Here is a 24519-nt window from a genome sequence, read left to right on the forward strand (position 1 = left end):
GTTTAAATATCTTTTTATATTTTTGTCTTCCTTCTGTTTGCTTTAAAACAAGTAAAGTCTCAAATCAGTTTCCAGTTTTTTCATAGTCTATTTTCTCACAATGTTTCTTAAAATTGAGGAATTTCAGTTTCTTCATATGTTAGCATTAATATTTTGTACTGTTTACATTGGGAATCTAAAAGTTTCTATTATAAACGCTTTTATTCTCAAGGACTTATTATGTGGCTGAAAATTTAGTTTAGAGTGAAATTTGATGAACACTGCATATTCAGAGAACTAGTGTGACTATTTTTAAGTTGCAAGAAGGCAAAGTTTCAACCCTACCCTTATTTTTGTTAGGTCTCAAGCTACTCGTATAAGGAGCAGGCAAAAAGTTTTATTTTTCCACCTTCCACTCCCCCCTTTTGCTGAAGTAGGAAAATTACTCCTTTGGGAATTCTGCGCTACTGTGCATGTGCATGATTAATGAGCCATGCACATTTTAAATTTTTTGTGCAGAAAAAAGCTTCTGCTGATATTTTGCTGCAGTTCTGCTTTTTGCTCACCAGAGGGTGCTGTAGGGCTCGAACAAAGCAACAGCTCCCGGCTAGCTAGGGAAGAGAGAGCCTGCCTTCTTCACAGTGCCTGTCAGGCCAGGTCAGGAGATGAGCTATGGGGAGACAGACAGCCTGGGGTGCTGGAGGGGGGGGGGGTCAGTTGGGCTCATAGGGGCTAGTGGGGGAGGACAGACTGGGGTAGGGGCTGAATGGGACTGGAGGCACAGGGCCACAGGGGAAGGGAAGTGCAGGGCCACATGGTGATGTGGGAGGGGGTGTAGAGCTACATAGGGACAGGGAAGTGGCTGGATGGGAGCACAGACACACATGGGGATTGGAGAGGGAGTACAGTGCCACATGGGGACAGGAGAGAAGGTACAGAGCCACATGGGGATGGGGGAGTGGGTGTCTGAGTGGGGGTGGAGTGACACGTAGACATGGGGTGCAAGGACACATGGGGATAGGGGCAGATGTGCCTAACTGAATGGGAGAGGTTAGGGGTCACTCAGGATCTGCATGAGGGAAGCTCCCTAACAATCTCTCCTCGACCCCAAAAATGCCTGTTACATAATTTTCCCACCCCTAATTAACAACTCTCCAAGTTCACACCCAGGCTACTTCCCAACAATGTACTTCTCTCTCCCTCAGCTCCTCCGTTATCCTGGACTCCCCCAAGCCTTTGCACTGCTTCTGAGGGGTGCGGGAAATACAGTTCTGTATTGTAGTTTAAATGAATTATTACTCAGAGTTCTGTATTAATATGCATAGTAAGGAATCTGTTTGCCAAAAAACATTTCCTGAATCTTTTTTGTTGTCTGTATTGTTACAGGCATACTTGCTGACAGGTATTTTGAAATAAATGATCAAAAATAATTGAAACTGGTGTGATTATATTGTGTTGTTTTGACAAAATATGCAGAATTTTGCAGAATGTTAATAATTGTGCACATAATTTTTAATTTTTTGTTGCTGAATTTTTAATTTTTTGGCACAGAATTCCCCCAGGAGTAGAAAATGGACCAATCCATGGTGTTACTATATCTGCTCTTCAAATTGCATGGCACCATGCTTGTGCTTCAGACTGCGTCTGCAAAGTACTAATTTTTTTATTTCAAATGCTATTAAGTTCTTTTAACATTAAAAATGGCATACTGGAGTGAGGTGATGCATTTGCTTAGTCACGTGCATTATATCTTTATCTTCTGGAGTCTGTTTATGATAGGTCTTACCCTAGGCAGCCTCCTTCTCATCACAAAATATGGCAAAATTTGATATGGTTGATTTTTTTTTTCTACTGAGGGAGGGGTCCGGAACCAGAAAATTAGGGTCTGGCACATAACAGAAGTGTGGCAGAAGTGTGCAAGAAATAGCACCCCTGCACTGCTGTTGTTTGTCGCCTTGCTTTTGTGAGTACAGTTTTTTAAAATTTGTTTTTGTAGGGTAGGTCATGTGTTCATAATATGGACAATTGCATTTCACTAAAGTTTTTAAATGACAGAGTTATTTAGCTTTAAATACATAATGTAAAGTAATTAACGTTATGAGTTCCATAAATGGGGCTATCCAGTGGGGAGTGCGAGGGTCCTCCAGTGGCTTGGGCTGCAGTGGACTCCATTTCCTGGGAAGTTATGATTCCTTCCAAGTGCAGAGAGGCAGAAAGTAATCCGCAGCTGTTGCTGCAGCAGCAAGAGCTCTTTGGATCTGCTCTGGTAGCATAGTGACTTGGGCAGGGGAGCGCAAAGTTTCCTTATGGTGGCAGCCCTGAATCTGGTGGAAGGCATCTGGCTGAGCTGACTCCATAAATACACACAGATAGAATTCTACCAGGTCAGTGACTTTCTTTGTAATTTAATGTGCTCTGATTTGACTAAGATAACAGTGAGGCTCCAACTACTTCAATATTGGCTTAGTCTCACTTAAGCCAGGAAGTTCTGAGTTAAGACTGATGGAGAAGTCTTAAGGTAGCACTTTCAAGTCCATATATGGTACTGGTCAGTGAATTTTATCTCTTGTACACTTGAGTAAAGTGGAGTTTTGAATTGTCTAAATATTATGACTATTGTATAAGTTGGATTTTTATGTTTGTTTTACATTTATTTTAACATACTTTTTCTCAAGTGGACAGAAATTTGGAAGGTAGTTTCCCTATTTTTTTTCCATAATAGACCTCTGACTTGGCCCTTTCCTTATTGCTCCTGCCACTTCCTGAATATGTTAATCTGCTCTTGTAAAGAGAACATTCTTCTTCGAGAAGACTCTGCATAGTCCCACTTCTGGATATTGTGCTGCCAAGTGGTAGAGCCTTCCCCAAACATTTTCCATGACAGCATTCTCATGCCCCCTTTTTACCCTTCCCCTCAGGATCTCCAAAAGTTCTGAAGGCATAACTATGTAAGGAGTGCAGCGCCTCTACCACCTCAGTTCGTTCCAACTACTTGCCATTGATGGAAGTGAACCTCTCCAGTCCTTTCAGCTCTGAAGTTCTTTCCTTCATCCTTAGTGTTAATTGTTAGTTTTCTATTATAGTATAGTGATAAGTATAGGTTGTTAGGTAGGTAGTTAGCACAATTCCAGGTTATGACAGAACTGAAGAAGTGGGATTCAAGAGGCTTCGTACCCTGCTATCTTCCAGATGTTGGATGACCATTCTCCTTGGTGTTCCATCTTCCAGACTTCAACAGCTGGAGCTTGCAAGGAGAGGAATATAGTTTGCAGATGCTTCTCCTTAAGGAGGCCCTTGAGGCTAAATCCTCTGTATCTGGCCAGTCAGCTTCTGTCACTTCTTCCAAGAAGTCAATGCAGATTAAGGGTTCCAGGAAATTGGAACCTTCAGTGGGTCCACCTATAGTTCCCGCTGCTCCAGCAGTTAGGCTTTTGAAGTTGGAACCCAGGGACACTCTGTTGGTACTAGCTGTCTTAGTTCCAGAGAAGGTGACAGATGTTAGCAGTGCCAGATCCTGCATGTCAGACAGAGCTTCTATGGTTCTGAAGCCAAAGGTTGTTTCTAGTCTCAGCTTCAGGAGCCAAGAAGATAGATTTGAGTATCTGGATCCTGTGCCATCCAAATGTTTGGCTCCAGCCTCAACCCTTGCTCAAGTTTTAGGTCTATCTTAAATTCCAAAGAAGACTTCACTTTGGTAGCTAATGTGCACTGTTTGGCTTCTGAGCATTCCTCAGATATGAGTGAGAAGTAAAGAGACTTGAGAAACAGACAAGCTTCACCAATTCCAAGGTTGGCATCATCTTCACCTGTAAAGGATCAGTCTGAGGAAGAGGATGAGAAGATAGCATGCTTCTATTCAAAAAGAGGAGGTGGTATAGACTATGATTCTGGTTTATCAGCAGATGAGCATGTGGGACTGACTTTTCCACTTCTGAGAATCCTCTGCAGTTTCATGATTTAGTGGATTGCATGATGTCCACTTTGAATCGGTCTTCCGTGCCTGTGAAGGAGGCATTTCATCCGGTGATTAATATTCTTGGGGTACCTCCAAGAGTACGATGTCCTTACTAAACTTTGACGCTCCAGCCTGCTAAGACTGTTTGGTCCATTCCTGCCAACCTATATCCAAGAAGGCAGACAAATTGCATCAGATACCCTCAGAAAGGTTTTCATATGCACGCTGTACCTAATTCACTGGTAGTGGCTGCTGCAAATCAAGGTCTGGATAGACACATTTCACCCCAGTGATAGAAAGGGGAAGGAGATGTTCTCCTCTTCATGTCTTGGTATTAGGGTGGCAAATATAGGGTGACAATAATTACCAAGCTGTTATGGCCTGCTATCTATTCCACCTGTGGGAAAAGTTGGCATTTTGGGGGCATGATTTGCCAGATGACAAAAGAAGAGGGGAAAATGTAATCCTAGAGGAGGGTCAAAATGTGGCAAAGATCACTCTCAGGATTTCCCTTGATGCCTCAGACTCTTCCATTACAGTATTGGCTTCTGCAGTTACTCTGAGGAGAAATACATAGCTTCATTCCTCCTCTTTGGCTCTGGATACTAGAATTCAAATGGAAGATCTCCTTCCCTTCAAAGGGGAGATCTTTTCAGTGAAAAGAAAGATGAGTTGCTGGAGAAGTTGAAGGAGACAAGATCGAAGTCCCGTTCTTTGGACTTGGTTTCTTCTACTAGCAGGAGATCTACTCCTTTCTGTTATCAGAGACCATATTATTCACAGTAGTCTTTGGCTTATTTCTCATAAAATTAAAGGCCTCAGCAGGCTTCATAGTTCCAGAGCCAGAATAAAAAGAAGTCTTTTTTTTTAAATCAAGGCCTAAATAGATTTGATATGAGGGTTGAGAGTCAAGAACCAATCAGCAACGATCCTTCCCTTTCTCTGTTTGGGAACAGGCTCGCCCATTCTATTCTGCACTTCTGAAAATAGAAGTTGCTTCTTATAATGCTATAGAGGAGGTATCCAAACACAAGATACTTTCTGATGCAGTGTCCATCACAAGTTCTTTTCCCTGGGCTCATGCACATCCCTATCTAGGGCAACACAGTCCTCCTTCCTTTCACTGAGGCCACACCCACACGCTTTACAAAGATGGCAATCACCCTGAGGTTCCTCCCAACTGACTTGAATCCTCTGGCTACTTGCCCCAAGGCATAGACCATTGATCCTTCTGGACTTGATTGCATGCACTTAGGCACCATCTGCTGACTTATTACAATGGCAGTGTGCAGTGCCACTTGAAGAAATGAAGGTTACTTACATATAGAGTGCTTTGAGATGGCTCTGTATGTTCACGCTTCCCACCCACCTTCCCTTCTTTCTCAGTACCTTTTTGTTTTGTCTCTGGTGGTGGTGGAAGGAACTGAGGGGCTAGAGGGCACTGTGCGTCCTTATGTAGCAGTGTCTAAAGAACATTTGGAGCCATGGAGGGGAGGGAGGCTTTTCAGAGCCCAATGAGGGGTTCTCAAACTTATTTGATTGCACCCCTCTTCTTTGCATCTGTAGTATACACCCCCCACCGCACAAGTACGTATACCGATTTTTAAAAAAATCACCATGGGACTCTCACTAAATATTAAAAACCATAAGGTCAAATAGACCCAATGATCCATTGTAATAAGAGCAAAAGCAAAATTGTGATTGTGATGTGTGCTTACAATTAAATGTGCACACCATGTCGTAGCAAACTGATTAACGTACAGATGGTGACGACTTGGTATAATGCTATGCAAGCTTAACAGAAATCTGTCAAAATGCACAGCACCATCTGAGGACCTGATATGTCTGGAGGAATCAGCTTTGCTAGTTATTCATTGCTGTGGGTAAAATGGGTGAAATAAGTTTTGAGTTTTTTTTGCTAAAGTGTCTCATGCTCCCCCCAGTCTCTCGAATGCATTCTGCGCCCCCAAGGGGGGTCACCCCCCCAGTTTGAGAACCTCTGATCTAATGGACACTTCTTGGAGAGGTTCTACTGTTAGGCACCATTAGGCGGTGTAATACTTTTAAATGTGAATATACAGCGCAATCTTTCTCTAGGTGTATATATAACAAACCTTCATTTCCCTTCAATTACAAGTACTTATTCAGGCTTGTTTATAAACTAACATACTTTTACCTTTACTCTCTGCTTCCCTTTTTCTTCAGTACTTCATATAGATTCACTGAGATCTAGCCTCTGAGGGTGGGGCACATGCACAGGGGGGTGCAGGTGCCAGGGGTAGCCTTGGAGGTGAGGGTTGGGGAAAAGGAGGTTGATCTGTAGATGGGCCCTAGCCAGCCTTCTAGTGGAAATTTTCTCTGTAAAGAAATGGGCTATAGATTAATTTTTTTTAAATGATCTTAGCAGTCATTTTATATTAAGCTTGTCAGAGCAGACATTCTGTAGAAGCATTACAAAATCAAAAGATGAGAACCTTTTAAACTAGTCTTGATCAACTAAATTTGATCCTGGTTTCTAGGTTTCAATTGGAAAGTCCCAGAAACTAAGTTATGCTTCATCTAATTTGGGTTTTCCTACAGAATGGCAAAAAAAACTTGACTTCAGGATCCTCTTGTCCAGATCACTTTAAATTGTGCAGAAAAATTCTACATCTGTTCCAAATCCCCCCATCAGTTTTTAGGCCAAAATTATTGTTTTTTTGGTGTGGATTTTAGAAGAGGGGTTCAAAATTAAGCTTATATTGAAAACTCAGTTGCAACTTACAGTGGAGTAGCTAATATTGGTTCACAAGAAGCACAATATAAGAAAGCTGTTGTTAAGCAGAACACTTCACTGTCAACATGTCTACTCTTTGTATATTTTACCTTGAAAGTAGAGGGCTAGTTGAAAGGTTAATAGGACACAGCATAAGTCTGTTTAAACTAGGGGGTTGCACACTTGCTTCTGTCGGCCAAATTTATTGCACACATCAGGGACTCCTTGAATCTCTCCATTCTCCCCTACAAGCTTATGAGCCCCCCACTATTTCAGGAGCTGGTTACAATCCCCTTTTTTTCATATGCGCTGTGTGCACTCCATTACCCTCTCTGCCTTCCTGGGGCTCTGTCCAACATTACTTCATGCCAAGAGGTTTGTATGTGTCCCCATTCCTCCAGTCAGAGGCTCTGTGTGCCCCTATTTCCTGTCCCCCTCCCAACCATTGTTATTCCCCCTTCCTCTTGTCTTTCTCTTTCATTGTGTCAACATTTTAAACTCAGTTGGATGTGGACAGAGCTAAAATGAGGGGTATTATGTTCATTTCTGCCATCAAACCCTTCTTTGGTCTATAGACAATAAACAGGTTGTTAGAAGTGTGACTTTATATACAGATGTTCCTCCACTTCCTCCTTTTGGGTTTTGTGGTTTTCATAAAAATCAGTAGGGTTCTATCTGTTGATGTTGAGAGTACCTGAAATTTTGGAATTGATTGGCTTTAGCATTCAAAAGTTATTGCGTTACATCCAAGCAAAAAAAATATCAAGTTGTGGCTATGGGCCTCGCAAGCTTGGCTAGTTATTTCTGTATTATTTCCTTCCATGGTCTTCTCAGTATCCACCCTGTTTTCCTAGCTCCATTCAAAATTCTGCTGCTAAGATCTTTCTGGCCCATCATTCTGTCTGTCACCCTTTTTGTGCCTTTACTGGCTCTACCTTCTCTACTCCATGAAGTACAAGCTTCTGGTCCTCACCTTTAACCCCTCATGTTTTAGCTCCTCGGTACTTCCCACTTCTGTATCTTAGTGTTCCCCCTACAACACCATTCTCCAGTGCGAGCTTCCGTTACCCGTTTCTCTGCTTCTCCCACAGGCACCTTCATGCCTTCTTCCATGTCTCCCATTATCCCTGGAACACCCAGCCCAAGCTAGTATGTATACTACTAACTTGTCCTCCTTCATAGCTCTCAGACCTCATAGCTCTCAGAAATTGCCAACTAATAATATACTTAGCTCTTTATATAATGTTTTTAATTGGCTCTCAAAGCACTTTACCATAATGGCTAGGTAGATGGCCACTAGGGCTCCTGTCCTGTTATCTTTATTTTATAATGTATTTTTTTTAAAAGACTCAAAAGGATCGAGCTGTGTATGCATCTGGCCTGTATAAACATTTTCTTGTTACTGTTCCTCCCCTTACTTTTGTTGCATCTTAGATTATAAACTCTTCAGAGTAACAATGGTCTATGATTCGGTGGGGTTCTTAACACAAAGAGGCTCTGATCCTGATTGGGCCCTCTGTCTGCTACTTAATAAAAGTAATTTGATAGAAAGCATATAGCGTGAGTTAATTTATCTTGCCGATAGAAGTAGTGAGAGCTGTACTTTTGGACAGTACTCTTATTATTCTAGTGCTGCATATGTTGTTCTCCTTGATATCTCTATTTTTTTCTAGTTCATTTACATGTATTTATCTTTTTGTACAGCTTGCTTGTTCAAAATACATTTGATTATAATTACTGGTTTTGGTAGAAGTCATGGCATACTAGTCACTTGACTTACAAAAGAAATATGTTAAAGTATACTTGTTTTCTTTAGATAGACTGTATGAAAATTGAATAAAAATATGAACAGATGAAGGAGAATGATTATGGGTTCAGGACAGAAAACTAAATAATTTCAATAATCTTTTTTTAATTTCTTTTAAAGAAGGTTAGTTGGAAGCTCTAAGATCCCCCAGTTAAGTCAGAGAAAAAAGTGAAGAGTGTGCGTAGTTTGTTTTTTAAACTGTTTTTAAAAAAAAAAAAAAAAACTAGTCAGTTATGGGTTTCTGATTACCTCGGTTCGAGGTAAGCAAAAAACACATTTTGCTCATTTATTTTTATATATTATTACCATTTACATTTTTTTAAATGTCATCAGATTCAAGTTTGTGTGTTAAGTTTATCCCAAAGAAAAGGTTGTTTTAAAGCTTTTGAAAGTAGTGGACTATTAGAGGAATTTTGGTAGACACAGTATGAATATTTAAATATACCACTGTAATCAGTATTTCTTCTATTTAAAGTGTTTCATCTTGTGAAATAGATTGTTCATATGCTGCTGCTGTTTGTTCAAATTAAATTCTTATTTGACGTATCTTTAATGTTCTCTTCTGCACTTTCCTTAATCTGCATGTTTCTTCTGTTTATAAATTTGCCATTTTATATTCAGCAGATGGTATTATGTTATGAAATCAATCTTTAAAATGTTTTGGAAAACATTTAAAATAAACATATTTTGTTTTTGTTTTTCAAGTTATTTACCCGTAATATACAGGTACTGTGAAGTCAACCCTTCTGTCAGTTTCCCCCTCAGCAGAGTCTTGATCAATGCTGAAGATTGTTCTGAAAGTGGGGAAGAATAGCAAAAGTATTCATCCAAGAAGTACCATACCGTATTAGCTTGTCAAGGATCTCCCTGTTACTACTGCAGCAACAATGCAAATCTCCGCCCTTGGTGCCAGGGAGTGAGTCACAGTTCTCATAATAGTAAGCTTCACATGCAAGCCCCTCATGCATGTGTAGCAGCTGTGCTGGCCAACAACCCAAAGCTTTTCATTTGATGCTGCATAGTAATTTTTTAATGATGATACAATGTAAGCATATGACCTTATTTTATCAATAACTTCAAACTGTTTTTTTTTTATAGAATAATAATAACTTGGATGCCTGTTGTGCAGTTCTGTCTCAGGAGAGCACGAAGTATCTCTACGGTGAAGGAGACCTAGGTTTTTCGGATGATTCTGGGATTCCTGGACTACGAAATCACATGACATCTCTTAACTTGGATTTGCAGTCACAGAATGTGTATCACCATGGACGGGAAGGAAGTAGAATGAATGGAAGTAGGACTTTAGCTCACAGCATTAGTGATGGACATCTTCAAGGCAGTCAGCCCAACAGTGAACTGTTTCAGCAGGAACCACAGACAGCACCAGCTCAAGTTCCACAGGGATTTAATGTCTTTGGAATGGCTAATACAGTTAGTACTTCTAATCCAGGACAACACCTGGGATTTCACATAGGCAGCAAAGGAGCATCTAGCCTCTCTCAGCAAACACCCAGGTTCAACCCCATTATGGTAACTTTAGCCCCCAATATTCAGCCTGGTCGCAATACCCCTACGTCTTTGCACATACATGGTGTACCTCCACCTGTACTTAATAGTCCACAGGGAAATTCTATCTATATTAGGCCTTATATTACAACTCCAAGTGGTACAGCTCGACAGACACAGCAGCATCCAGGTTGGGTGTCTCAGTTTAATCCCATGCATCCTCAGCAAGTCTACCAGCCTTCACAACCAAGTCCCTGGACTACTCTTCCTACATCCAGTCCTCTGCCACATACCTCATCACAACAATCATCACAGCCAAACCAACAAGGCCACCAGACTTCTCATGTCTATATGCCTATCAGTTCACCCACTACTCCACAAGCACCCATGATTCATTCATCTGGTAGTTCACAGTCTGCTACCCATAGCCAATATAACATTCAGAATATCTCAACAGGACCTCGCAAAAACCAAATTGAAATCAAACTTGAACCACCACAAAGAAACAATTCTTCAAAGCTGCGTTCATCTGGTCCTCGCACTTCCACTAATCCTTCTTCCCTCAACAGCCAGACATTAAGTAGAAGTCAACCCACTGTTTACATAGCTGCCAGTCCACCAAATACTGATGAAGTGATCACACGTAGTCAACCTAAGGTCTACATTTCAGCAAATGCCACAACAGGAGATGAGCAAATTGTGCGGAACCAACCAACACTCTTCATATCAACAAATCCTGGTGTAACTACCACCTCTAGGAATATGTCTGGTCAAGTAAGCATGGGTCCTGCATTTATTCATCACCATCCACCCAAGAGTCGAGCAGTGGGCAACAACACCACTGCAACCTCTCCTCGAGTGGTGGTCACGCAGCCTAACACAAAATATACTTTTAAAATTACAGTTTCTCCAAATAAACCCCCTGCAGTTTCACCAGGGGTAGTATCCCCAACCTTTGAACCTACAAATCTTCTAAACCTTCCTGATCACTATGCAGAACCAGAGGGTATCCAGCATCTTACTGACCCTGTTTTAGCACATGTGGATAGGATCAGTGATGCACGGAAATTGAGTGTGGGATCCGATGATGCTGCCTACACACAAGGTAATATTCTTAATGTAAATTGCAGAGATTTTTACCAAGTTATCTGGCCCAACAGTTACGTTTCAGGGCAAAACAAGAACCACCAATCAGCCATTTTGGAATTGACAAAATAACTCCTGTTTGTTGCACTCTGGAGTATATTCTAAATCAGAAATACAAATTTATAATTAACACACATTTGACTCAATCCTTCCTTAACTTTGCATGGTAAAGGCAGGTTTAACTGATTACCTGACGGTAAAATAGAGGTTCTGTTGTTTTGTGTTCAATTATCAATAATCACTTTCTGTTCTGTGGAGCCTTTTCTGAGTTAGCAGATGGGATAGAATTCTTTACTTTACCAGACTAGAAGGGTGGTTACTTCATTTTAATAGATTGTTCTGAAAAAGATTTCTCATTTTTCAATTGATTTTAAACAAATCAAATGTCCAGACATACTGACAGGTTGTTGAACCAGATTACAGTTGATAGGCACTGTTCCCATTGAATATTGCTTTCCTTATTAATAGTTCATTTTGCAAATATTATATAGAAAGTGAGGAATCTAGACTTTGGAAGCTATTTGAATAGGAGTGAATTTTTTCATCTCGCTGTTTTTTGTTGTCAGACATCCATAAGGATGTTTGAAGTTATATTACTTGTATTATTTATATAATGTTATAAACAAATATGAGAGAGAATCCAATCCCAAAGAAGTTAAAGCCTAAATAGTAGTGTGGTGAACGAAAGGGGATGAGATTACATGAAAAGCAAATGAATTGTGTCGTGATAAGGACTCCTCTTGTTAATCCCACTATTCTTGTGTGTTTATATTTTGTGTATTTTTTGTTAACATGGAGAGGAGTAGGATTATAGTAATACAATAATAATTTGAAAATGATGCAGATTGAGCCTTCCAATACTTATTAGGGTACAAAACTTCTTGAGACCCTTCAATTATTGTCAACCAATTTAGCATTAAAAGAAATTGACATAAGACTTGTTCCAGGATTACTGTAAACGTTGTTCAGATCAACTGTGTTATGAGGTAAATTTAATTGAAGTAGCTTGTGCACGCCTTGTCTAGATTAGGGGGTTCTTGAATGCTGTGGTGTTTAAATCCCATCCCCATTAGTATTTTTGTTAAACACACATTAGGAGGAAAATAAATCTTGCATCTATATAATGATCATACTGTTCAAATGCTCTGCATTTCTGGTACAGTTTTTCTTCTGTTCTGACTTTCTTGAGACAATATTTGTGGTACTGGCTTCTGCCAAACCTAGCTTTGAATACCAAATGATTCCTACTATGGTACTAGCTACACCTACAATCAACAGCTGATGCGTCATGACCAGGGAAAGCTCCCTGTGCCCAGTGCTGCTTCAGGGTCGCTGATTGCATAGGAACTAATTCATCCTCCAAAAGTGCTGATTCCCACCTATACTGAACCCCGATTGTGTATTAAGTAATACACAATTGTAATGTGTAATGCAAGTTTTCAGAGACAAAAGGCCAGTGCATGGTGTGAGCTATGGTCTTAGCATGAAGCTGTGTGACAGGAGCTGTCTCTGCACTGACTTTATGGGGTAAGTCCCTTCCCCTCTATTTAGTGGGGGCTTCTGTTCTCCTCTATACTCATGTGTAATGCTGCTCAAGTGTTCTGTATTCAGAGGAATGCTCCAGATTTCCAGAACATATTTTCTTCCACTCAGCTGCTATGCTTTTTTTAATCTTTTGCTATACTTATAAATCATTCAGAAGTTGAGATGCATGATCACGATTTATCTGCCCACTCCAAGCAACTAGAAGTTTAACTGTTGTTCCTAAATTTGGGTCTTTTATATCACAAAACTGCTTAATTTTTAAGCTTATAGGTGGTGCAGGTAGCAACATCTGTCGGTAAGGTTGCCTGATACTTTTCATAATAAGACCATGTTCTTCTTTTCATGTCCATTCCATGTTAGGTGTGTGCCCGTCATGTTCACTGCTGAAAATTTTTCCCTCAGTGGTATCTGTCGGGCCATCTCTAACACACTCTGGAGCCACGCACTTATGCACTGGTACAAGGGATGCTGCCAGCCCCACAACCTCTCAGTTTCAGCTTATGCCCGGGATGGTTACCGGAACAACCTTTCTTGCTTTCTTCCCAGTGGTTTTTGGACTCTATCTTCATTTGTAATTTTTTGTAGTTAGCGTTAGTGTATATCGTTAGTGTAAATAGATAGTTCCTATCGTTGAGGCACTTTTTTGCCCCAGGGGACAGGTATGCTCCGGGCTTCAAGCCTTGAGACAAACCTATGCCTGTGCGTGACCTGCACTCCAGCTACTTAAAGTGCTTGGGGGAAACTCCCAGATCTGTCGGGACTTCAGACCCTGCACTAAAAAGGACAGACATTAGGCTGAAGGCTATCCTCATGGAAGCCACCCTCAGACCAACATGAGCGAAGCCACTCCAATTTGGCATCAAGTACTTCAGCTTTGGTGCGAAGCATTTCCCCAGCCCTGAGCATTTCCTTGCACCGTTCACACTCTGGTGCCAAGAAAGAAGCACAAGAAGCTGCGAACCAACAGAGAGCACTCACCAGTGCAGAATAGAGACAAGTGGGGAGAAGGCAGCACAGTGAGAGCTGTGCCAGGCCATTCTACCTCTCCCGGGCCCGCAATGGCACTGTCGACTCTGCCTAGAGCATTAGTCTGGTGCGGGTCCCTCCACCGACTCCCAGAAGCCACTGCTGTGCCAGCAATCTGACAAGGAAAGCCTCTAGGCTTGATGGCAAAGTGGCTAGGGACCTTCTTTCTCTGCCGGTCCCTTCAACTCCAGTGGGACACCTATCGGCTCTGGTGACCGGAAGAAGGAGGAGACAAGGAGTGTCGGGCTCCTTCCCAGCACTGGGCCCCCCGGCACCCTCTAGGGGCAAGCCTTCCCTGATCTGGCATCTCAATCACCGGTCCATTGCCAGTCCCTGGAACCCCAGCGTGGTATGGAGGTAGAAGCAGGTACCGATCCACAAAGGTCTCTGAGAGAAGACTCCTCTTCTGAGTCTGAAGGGGAACCTTACATGCCTCCCAGTACCCAGCTTATGCACCACCAGACTTCAGTGACAGTCCTCGTGCCAACACCTGGACAGTGGGTCAGTGGCCAATGCAGTGGCCTTACTGGAACCCCTGGGGTTTTCCCACAGTACCGCATCCTCCCTTCTCTTGCTCCTGCTTGGTGGTTTCCAAGAGATGGGCTACTGCTCCTTCCCACTTGGCACCAGACCCCGACTCAGGTACCCATGTCCAGGAGATGGCTCCAGTGGACATAGTTGAGGAATAGGAAGACACCCCTCCTCCAGTACAAGCCTCCTCCTCATCCGCCCCAGACAGGGCAGTTGTGGGACTCAGTAACCTGCTTTGTCACGATAACTTCAGAGTCCATCAGGGCCTTTTTAAGCGGGTCATTGCGAACCTGGGTCTGGAAATTGAGGAGCTCAAAGAGACATCACACAGCCTTAGTGATATCCTGGCTGCTCCAGCTCCCTCCAAGGTGACCTTGCTCATTAATGAGGCGGTGATGGGACCTGTCAAGGCCCTATGGCAAACTCCTTCTCTGCCCCCCACTTCAAATAGCGCAGAGAAATAGTATTGTGTGTCAGCAGGCAGGTTCAAATACCTGTACTCGCATGCCTTTGGTGGCCTGCAGAAAATGAAAGGGATAGTCGAGCGCTACCCCTAAGCAAAAAGACACAGACTAGACCATTTCAGAAGAACTGTTGAATAAACCTGTTATCTTCAACTACATGTCTCCAACCAGCAAGCTCTGCTGGGGAGATACGATTTTAATCTGTGGAACTCCTTAGCTAAATTTAAAGACTCCCTGCCCCAAGATTCAAGGCAGGAGTTCACCGCCGTCTTGGAGGAGGGTAAGACTGTGGCAGCCAGGACCTCACTCCAGGCATCTCTGGATGCTGTCAACTCTGCAGCCAGGACAACGGCCTCCATTGACACCATGAGGCGTTCTTGGCTCCAGTCCTCCGGCCTTCCTCACGAGGTCCAACAGTCTATCCAAGACTTCCCCTTCAAAGGCTCTTCTGTTCTCGGACCTGATGGACATGTGACTTCACCACCTGAAGGACTCGAGGGCCACACTATGATCCTTTGGCCATTATGCTCTGTCAGCTTCTAGGAAGCACTTCAGGCCCCAGCAGCCTCCTCAGTTCTCTGTGGCTCCAAGACAGGAGCCCTACAAAAGAAAAAGGAGAGGTTGTAAACGGCACCAACCATTCCCGTCCACTTCAGCCTCCCAGTTGGGGTCTAAGAGCTCTGTATCAGTCACCGTTTCAGATCCGCCCCCCTTTTTATTTTTGGACTGTCTAACTCTTCAGGCCAGCATGGTCATACATAACATTGGGTCCTGAGTACAGTGACAGTTGGCTATACCATTCAGTTTTTATCCCTCCCTCCCTTCCACCCCCCATTCCCATCCCTCTTCAGGGACCCTTCTTACAAGCATCGCCTTGTCCAGGAGATGCAATCCCTCATACGTATGAGGGTTGTGGAGGAGGTTCTTCAAGACTTGAGAGAGAAAGTGTTTTACTCCTGGTATTGCCTAATCCCAAAGACCAAAGGGGGCCTCTGGCTCATCTTGGACATGTGTCACCTCAACAAATATCTCAAGAAGCTGAGGTTCCGCAGGGTCTCCCTTGCCTCCATAATTCCTTCCCTGGATCCAGGAGACTAGTATGCCACCCTGGACTTAAATAACACATACTTTCACATTTCTGTCTTCCATGGCACAGAAGATTTCTCAGATTTATAGAAGGTCAACACCACTACTAATTCACCACTCTTCCCTTTGGTCTGTTGGCAACCCCTTGGGTTTTCGCGAAGTGTACGGTGGTCGTAGCAGCCTTCCTCAAGTGGCAAGGTGAACAAGTCTACCTGTACCTCGATGACTGGCTGATAAAAGGTCGGTCACAGGCTCAAGTACAGAACACATCAGCATGGTCCAAGTCACCTTCCAAGCACTGGGCCTACTGATAAACCAGCAGAAGTCAACTCTTGTACCAGTTCAGAGAACAGAATTTATTGGGGCAGTGCTCAACTCAATCCAGGGCAGGGCCTTCCTGCCGGAGGCCCATTCCAGACCATGTTGGACCTGATATCCAGTGTCATTGTCCACCTAATCACAACAGCTCAGGTTTGCCTCAAGCTACTGGGGCACATGGTGACATGTACTTATGTGGTTTAGCATGCAAGGCTGTGCCTCAGGCCCCTCCAGATGTGTCTAGTGTCAGTTTACTCCCTGAGCAGACACTACTTGGACTCAGTGCTCATAGTTCCTCCTCTGGTCCTCGCCTCCCTGGACTGGTGGAAAGACCCGAGATCGGTAATGATGGGGATGCCCTTTGTTACCCCTCAACCATCGATTGTCTTAGTCTGAGGTGTGTCACACCTAGGGTGGGGAGCCCACCTCAACTACCTCAGGTCTCAGGGCCTCTGGTCCCAAGAAGAACTCTCTCTGCACATAAACGTCAGGAAGCTCAGGGCTGTATGCTTAGCATTCCAAGTGTGTGTTCCCCAAATCTCAGGCAAAGTGGTGCAGGTTCTGACAGACAATACTGCAGCCATATTTTACATCAACAAACAGGGAGGAGCTCGATCTTTGGCCTTGTGTCAGGAGGCCATCTGTCTGTGGGACTTCTGTGCAAAGCACTCCATTCATCTCAAGGCGTCACTTCTCCTGGGAGCCCGGAATGTACTGGTGGATCACCTCAGAAGTTTTTTCCTCTCACCACGAGTGGTCCTTTCACCCAAAGGTCACCAGATTCATCTTCCAAAGATGGGGGCCTCCCCAGGTGGACCTGTTCACTACCAGGCGGAACAGGAAATGCCATCAGTTTTGTTTGCTGCGTGCACACAGTCCAGGCTCCATTTCCAATGCTTTCCTGCTCCCATGGACAGACCTGCTAGTTTTCCCCCAATCCCCTTCATTCACAAAGTCCTAAAATCAAAAGGGACAAGGCGAGAGTTATTCTGATAGTCCTGGCTTGGCCACACTAGCATTGATTCAGCTCCTGGATCTCTTGGTGACAACCGCACTCTTGCTCCCACTCCATCCAGAACTGATTTGACAAGATCACTTGCAAAGCTCATTGCTTCGCCTGAGCTGAGCCTCCTAACTGCATGGATGCTGTATGGCTGAATCTTGAAGGACAGACTTGCTTGGAACACGTTTGGCAGATCTTGTTAGGCAGTAGAAAGCCTTCCATCAGGGCTACCAAGTGGAAGCGTTTCTCTTTTTGGGCTTCTGAACATGCTCTATCTCCATCTCTTTCTTCTCTTCAGTTTATCTCAGACTATTTGCTCCACTTGAAGCAGCAGGGCCTGGCCCTCTAATCTCTTAGAGTGCACTTAGCAGCCATGTCAGCCTTCCACCCTCCAGTGAAAGGAAGGTCTGTGTTCTCAAGGGGCTGGAGAGATTATCCTCAGGTCTGCGAGTCCCCATCTCCCCTCAGGGGACTTAAACCTGGTTCTGTCAAAGCTTGTGGGTCCCTACTTGAGGTATTAGTATTGTGCATCCTGCTATTTCTCTCTTGGAAGTCACCTTCCTGGTGGTGATCACCTCAGCCAGAGTCTCTGAAATCAAGGCCCTTACGTCAGAACTGCCCTACACAGTGTTCTTCAAGGACAAGGTCCAACCTTGTCCCATTCAGCCTTCCTACCAAAGGTGGTGTCACAATTCCATAATAACCAGGCCATTTTCCTACCAGTCGTCTTCCTGAAACCTCTCAAGCGCCCTGAGGAATGATGGCTTCATTCGTTGGATTTTAGATGTGCCCTCCTTGCCGTTTATATTGAGAGGAATGAACCCTTCTGCAAATCCACACAACTCTTCATTGCAATAGCGGAAAGGATGAGAGGGCTACCTGTGTCAGCCCAGAGGATCTCGTCTTGGATAATCGCCTGCATCTGGGCTTGCTACAAGCAGGTGAATGATCCTACCTCCAGTCATCTTAACTGCTCACTCCACAAGAGCCCAGGCAGCGTCAGCAGTATTCCTTGTGCTGGTCCTAATCCAGGACATCTGCAGATCTGTGACCTGGTTGTCGGTACATATCTTCGCATCCCACTATGCCGTCAGCCAACAGGTCTGAGATGACCCAGTTTTGACAGAGCAGTGCTACAGTCAGTGTGGCCATGAACTTCGAGCCCAACCCCCCCGGGGTACTGCTTGTGAATCACCTAGCATGGAATGGACATGAGCAAGCACTTGAAGAATTTAAAATTGTTACTAGCTTTCCGTAACTACTGTTTCGCAAGATGTGTTGCTCATGACCTACCCTCCTGCCCCTCTGTCGGAGTCAACTGGGCAGATGGAACTGAGAGGGTGCGGGGCCGACGGTGTTCCTTATATCAGTGCATAAGCGCGCAGCTCCGGAAGGCACTACAGCCAGCCTGACAGATACCACTGAGGGAAAAATCTCTGGCAGTGGTCCTTGCAGCACACATACATCTAACATGGAATGGACATGAGCAACACATCTTGAAGAATAACAGTTACGAAAGGTTAGTAACTGGTTTTTTTCACTTGGTTATAATTTTGCCAAACTTTATTCATTTGGGCTGACATGTTCCATGGTAGGTATCTGCCTCAGGTTGAATATTTTTGGGGAAACTTCACTCAAAATGGTTCAGTTGTGTCTCAGAATATGGTTTGGGGAAAACAGTTTTGCCCATATTATAAAAAAAAAAAAAAAAAAAAAAATAATTCCTACAGCAGTTTTACTGAGAAGCTCTAGCACCTCCGTGCATTGGCCCCAGGACTTGAAATTTGACAGGAAGTTTGGCATGGTGTCAGGGATGTACCTTTTTACTGTCCCTGTGAAAATTTAGCCGTGCTTATGAGCTTCTGAAAACCTCAGCAGTTATATTATCAGTAGAGACTTGTTAGAGCTTTGCAGCTAAATTCTCTGAAGATTGTCTGCACTTGCACAATCCAGTCCTGGGCTACAGAATCTGAGTAGGACTCTTCCTGCAATTGCTCTTCCCGGTAGCCAGGGACTGTTGTGTTGCTGGGAACAGGGAGGCTGTCCTGTGTTCTCAGTGCTCCCCCTGCAGGTGCCCCAGCAGGAGGAGGAGGGAGCTGACTGATTGGAATGCAGAGGGATGAGTAGCTGGGCCTGAGGAGTGGCAAGAGTGAGGACTGGAACAAAGGGCCATGAGACTTGTGGGTGGACTGTGGCAAGACAGTGAGGTTATGGGGAACTAGGTCAAGTTGCTGAGGCAGCTGGTGGACTGGGATGAGGATGGGCTGGAGGGCAGAAGGGGTCGGGCTTGTTGGAGGACAGGCATGATGGTCTGAACCTGGAACAGAATGCAGGATTTCTGAGATTCACCATTCCTCTAATGGCAGCAAATGTCTGCTACCCACTTGCAAAGTGTGTGCCTTATCTGCTTCTAGTGGTTCATCTACATAGAGGTCGTCAACCTACTATTGCTGTCAGTTACTTCCCTATGCTCAATGTTAAAGGTCTGTGCTGTGGTTATAAGGGTTCTCAACTCTACTGATGATCCATGGGAAAGTCAATATGGTTCCACATAAAGGAATTTTTTTCGGATTCCTTTTTTAGAAACCTCTGAAATTACACACAAAAAGGGTCATTAACATGTTTGGTTGCTAAATGAAGAATTCAGAAGTTAGGAAATGACAGAATAAAGGTTGCCTGTGCAGTCTTAATTTGGACTCTGTGTGCTCTTGCGTTATGATAGTCTTTAAATTACATGATCACCTACTATTTCTTCCACAGGATCCCAGGTCATTCGGGGCACAGGATGGAGCGTGCTCTGAGAATGAATCAGGGTTGTGTAGTAAATGAAGCTGTTGTCTGTAAGTCCTCTTTGTCTCATTTGTTGCCAAAGATGGAAGATGTGTAGTGAATGAGGCAGGACGCTGCAGGCAGAAAAAGGGTAGTCTTATGGTTAAGGCATGCTACCCTGGAGAACTGGATTCTATCCCTATCTTTACCACCAATTTCCTATGGAATATTGGGAAAGTCACCTAAATGAAACTTTTCAGAGGTGATCACTAATTGTGTGCTCATCATTTTCTGAATGTCCAACTTGAGACCTTGTGGTTTGATTTGCGGATGTGCTGAGTGCTCACATCTACAACTGAAGTCAATACGAGTTGTGCTCTGAACACATGCAGTGCTAAAAAATGTTAAATTATCTGAAAAATTAGGCGATAGACATCTCAAGTTGGACACAGTGGAATAGTGTATGCTTCTGACAATCTGTGTGCATTGATTGCCTATCTATGCAATGGCAGTTCTAATACATTATCTTAAGGGGTATTATGAAGGAAAATTAATTAATGGTTGTCAGATACTATAGTGATGAGCACCATAGAAAAGGGCGTGAAGAAATTAATAAATCCTTGTTCAGAGCAGGGTTTGAATAGTGTACAGTAAATAAGGCATTGGGCCGTGTGTTGAATAACGATGATGAAAGCAGCTCATTCAGTGAGCATCGTCTACCCAGTGCACTGAGTGAGGAAGGGGTCCTGTGAAAATCATGTAAGTTAAAGACCGTACCATAGTGCGTACGCACAAGGGGGCCTAATGAAGGTTGCTTTTCCTAACTTTTGAGTGCTTCATTTGAGTTGGTAATATACTTTTGCATGTAATTTAGAAAAAAATGAAGAAAATGTAGTTACATTTGTTTTCCTCTTCACCAACAAAAGTGTATACGTGTGTAATATTAATTATGTTCATGGATGCAGGTTGCATTCTCATTTGCTGCCAGTGGTTTCCTTTATGTAAACAGATGAATTGGGAGATTTTTCTAATAGCTTGAGATTTTTGCACAATTAAGTTTTACTTTTCTATTTATTTTTTTAAAAATCCCATAGTGCTAGCTGAAAACCATATCCAGTCTGAGTGTGATCATAAAAACCTAAGGAGGTAAAATCATATTTCAAAGGCATGATGTATTTGTGAATATAACCTGTTGTTATTAGTCATTAAATGCCTGTTGATGCAAATATTTGCAGTTTAATTATTAGATTTAAAATTTACAGACAAAGAAAGCTGTTTCCTACTTCTCAACATTTTCAACACCTACTTACACAGAAGTGTAACACATTCGTACAGTTCTCCTCTACCCCAAATAGAACAGTTAAATATTAAGGAGTTCCAGGACCTTTGGCAATATGCTGATCTGTGTAATAACATGACGCTGTTAAAGTTGGCCTTTTTTAAATGATTTTTAAAAAAAATACATTGCTAGTATATTTTGCAACTTGTTTTGCTAAAGTGATTTATCCTTTTCGTACAAATTTGCAATTTTTACAGATAAATTTGACATTTGTTTTAGTTCTGCAGTAAAATGGCCTTGTCTTCCAGAACTTGGTGCTACCTTTTAGTCTCTGGATGGTGAAAAATTTTACATGTTCTTTATATAAAAAATGAAGGCACTTTTTTCATTAATGTGGTAATCCACCTCCACCTCTCTGAGCGACGGTAGCTAGGTTGAAGGAAGAATTTTTCCATTGACCTAGCTGCATCCACACAAGGAGTTAAGTTGGTTTAACTGTGGCACTCAGGGGGTGTGAATTTTTTGTGCTCTTGAGTGATATAGCTAGTCTCATCTAAATTTTAACTGTGGACTAGCTCTTAGAGTTTAATTCCTAAAACTTAAACCTTGAAATTCAGTGTTAGTCTATTTACATTCCCCTTACAAGAATGCTAACAGTAGAAGAATAAACAGAATACAAACCTTGGGAAAACAGGAAATGGAGAGTCAGACTTAAAGTTGACACTCTTCAAGGGCAACCCCTGTAACATTGGAGGGATCGGATTGTCAAGGGATTGTGAGGAGCTTAGCTAGCAGCGATATTGGGAGGGTGAGCTGAGAAGTCTCTACCCAACATTGGAAACTTAGTGTAGAGAGAAGGGGTTCTGTACTTCCCTTCTCTGCAGGAGCTAGGGATAGAGGCGTGCCCTCCGTGTATTCCGTCTTTGAGAACCTCAAGAGGCTTGCTGCTACAACTGTGTACCTTCTGAAGTCATGATGGGGAGGAGGAGTTGGTGCAAGAACTTAAAATTGAGCAGGGCTATCACCCTGGTGTCAGGAATGTGCCTTTTACTGTACCATGCAACTCCACCCAAGTTTGGCCAAGTTAAAAGCCTCTGAAAAATCTCCATGTTCACGTGCTCAGTAGAGGTTTAAAGTTCAGCAACAAAATTCTCCACAGATTGCATATGAACTAAGAATACTCCCTCCCTGCACTGCTCCTGCATGCCAGCTGAACAACACGTGAATAATTTCCACTGAGCTACTGAACATGCTCCATTCTGGAGTTGCAGGGGCTGAGCTTGACTTTTCCTGCAATTGCCCCTACCAGCTGCAGCTCTGGACACCAGAACTGAGAACAGGGAGCCTGTCTCTCCTATGTTCTTAATGCTCCTCTGCTGGTGCCCAGGAAGTGAGGAAGCGGAGGAAGCAGCCTGATTTCAATGCAGAGGGGTGAGGAGCAGGAGCTTGGGGACAGGGATGGGAACAGAGGAGGACAAAAAGGCCAGGGAAGGAGGGACTATAAGCTGGGAGGGAAAGGGGAACAAAGAAAGAAACAGAGGAGGAAGGAGCCAGAATGGGACAGACCACTAAACCACATTCCCTTCCAGATCCTAGGATTCCTGAGTCTCGGTATTCCTCGGCTGTCAGAATAACTGTGAAACCCACTGGCAAACCCACAGATGCTGGCAAAGTGTGTGTCTCTCTCTAGTGACTGGTCCACATAGAGGATAGCTTACTACTACCATTTACTTTATTTGCTCAAGTAATAGAGAAATCTGCTATGGATCTCAAGGTCTCAATCATGCTGATGAATCATGTGAAAGTCAGTACAGTTCCAGGGATGGATTGATTGTTTTTCAAAAACCTAGTAAATTGCATAGTCTGTGCAACCCTTATTTGGCCCCTTTGTGTGCACTATGATGCGGTCTTTAATTACATGATCAGAAGCCATTTTTCAGGGTAGTGCTCAGCTGCCTTAATTTTACAGCCATCCTTTCTCTTCCATAAGTTCACTGCCTCATTCACTACACACCTGCTAGCTTCTGCAACAAATGCCAGGTATGCTAGAGACAGCAGCCCAATTGACTACAGAACCCTGATTATCTCTATAGCAGATCCATCTTGTGCACTGAATGAGGTGGGGTGCTGTAATTAAAGTCTCTGTCATAATACATATGTACCTGCTAGCTTGTCTTCTCTAGGAATTTTACCTCAAGTTAGTTAACTTGAGTTAAGAACACCCTTTTTTTCTAGTGAAAACAAAGCCTTGTGATTCCTGTGGTCAAGCCAAGATTTTGAACCCAGGTCTGCATAGTCCCAATCCAGTGTATTAATCATAAGGCTGCTCTTACTCCTAAATCTCACAGAAGTAAGGTGTGTTCTATACAGACCTAATTTAAGTGATTTGTCCGGCATCACATAAGAAGCCTGTAATAGAGCTCAGGACAGGACCAAGATAGAGCCCCGTCTGTTGCCTTAACAAAAGGCTATCTTTTTTTCTTCTTGCAGCCCCTCCTTCATTCAAGGCACACAATTACTACAGTGTAGTGCCATTATGTATAACTATTCACAAGGGGAATTCAGCTTTGGCAGATTCATTTCAAAAGGTAGTGTGGCTGAGTGGATGGGACTTGGATTTGCCACATAACTGACTTGGGTTGTGTTCCCAACTCTGCTAGAAGTAACTGAGAAGTTACATAAAATCATCTTATCTGCAAGATGCAGTGTGGGGGGAGGAGGATGTGTTGCTTTTCCATAGGGTAGTGATGGTCTTGGTTGATAAATATTTCTATGCAGACTTGAAGTGACTTCCCTGAGCTCCAGTGTTAAAGGTCTGTGCTGTGGTTATAAGGGTTCTCAACTCTACTGATGATCCATGGAAAAGTCAGTATGGTTCCACATAAAAGAATTTTTCTAGTGAAAAATCTCTTGGTGCTGTATTTTAGGAATTTTACCCTCCCCCGCCAACCCTAAAAAAATTCAATAACTTTGTCAGGTTTTGCAGCTGTTTCTTGGTGACAAACTAGATCGCATCAGGGGAAGTCTAGTGATAAATGTGGTTAGTGCCCAGGGTTTTTTCCTATGTCTTTGCAAAAAGGCATAAGATAAACTGAATTAAGAAAATTTTATTTATTACTTAACCATTTTTATTCCAAAATAAATGTCCACACAGACTTGCACTGAACTATAAAACTGGTTTTAATTCAACATTTGTTTCAGTGCAAATTTGTGTTTAAACCAGCCTGTTTTTAAAAAAGGATAATTAGGAGGAAGGAGAGGCTGTATCTTTAGAGCTCCTTGTCCAAATGACTCCATATTTGCAACCAAAATTGAATTCTGAACCCTGTATTGCTATAGCACATTTCAAC

General features: G+C 43.1%; 1 protein-coding gene across 2 annotated transcripts in view; it reads left to right on the top strand.

Annotated features, from left to right (window-relative positions):
• The window catches only part of TAB2 (TGF-beta activated kinase 1 (MAP3K7) binding protein 2), a 146569-nt gene that overhangs the window by 104186 nt on the left and 17864 nt on the right, over positions 1–24519 (top strand). The window contains exons 4-5 of one of the 2 annotated variants that reach the window (XM_074948586.1): positions 7781–7838; positions 9595–11107. In XM_074948586.1, the coding sequence (XP_074804687.1) occupies positions 7781–7838; positions 9595–11107 (1571 nt within the window). The remainder of the gene's footprint in view (positions 1–7780; positions 7839–9594; positions 11108–24519) is intronic. The other variant, XM_074948585.1, reaches the window with a different exon arrangement.

This window comes from Natator depressus, chromosome 3 (assembly GCF_965152275.1).
Source record: "Natator depressus isolate rNatDep1 chromosome 3, rNatDep2.hap1, whole genome shotgun sequence".
NCBI classification, from domain to species: Eukaryota; Metazoa; Chordata; order Testudines; family Cheloniidae; genus Natator; species Natator depressus.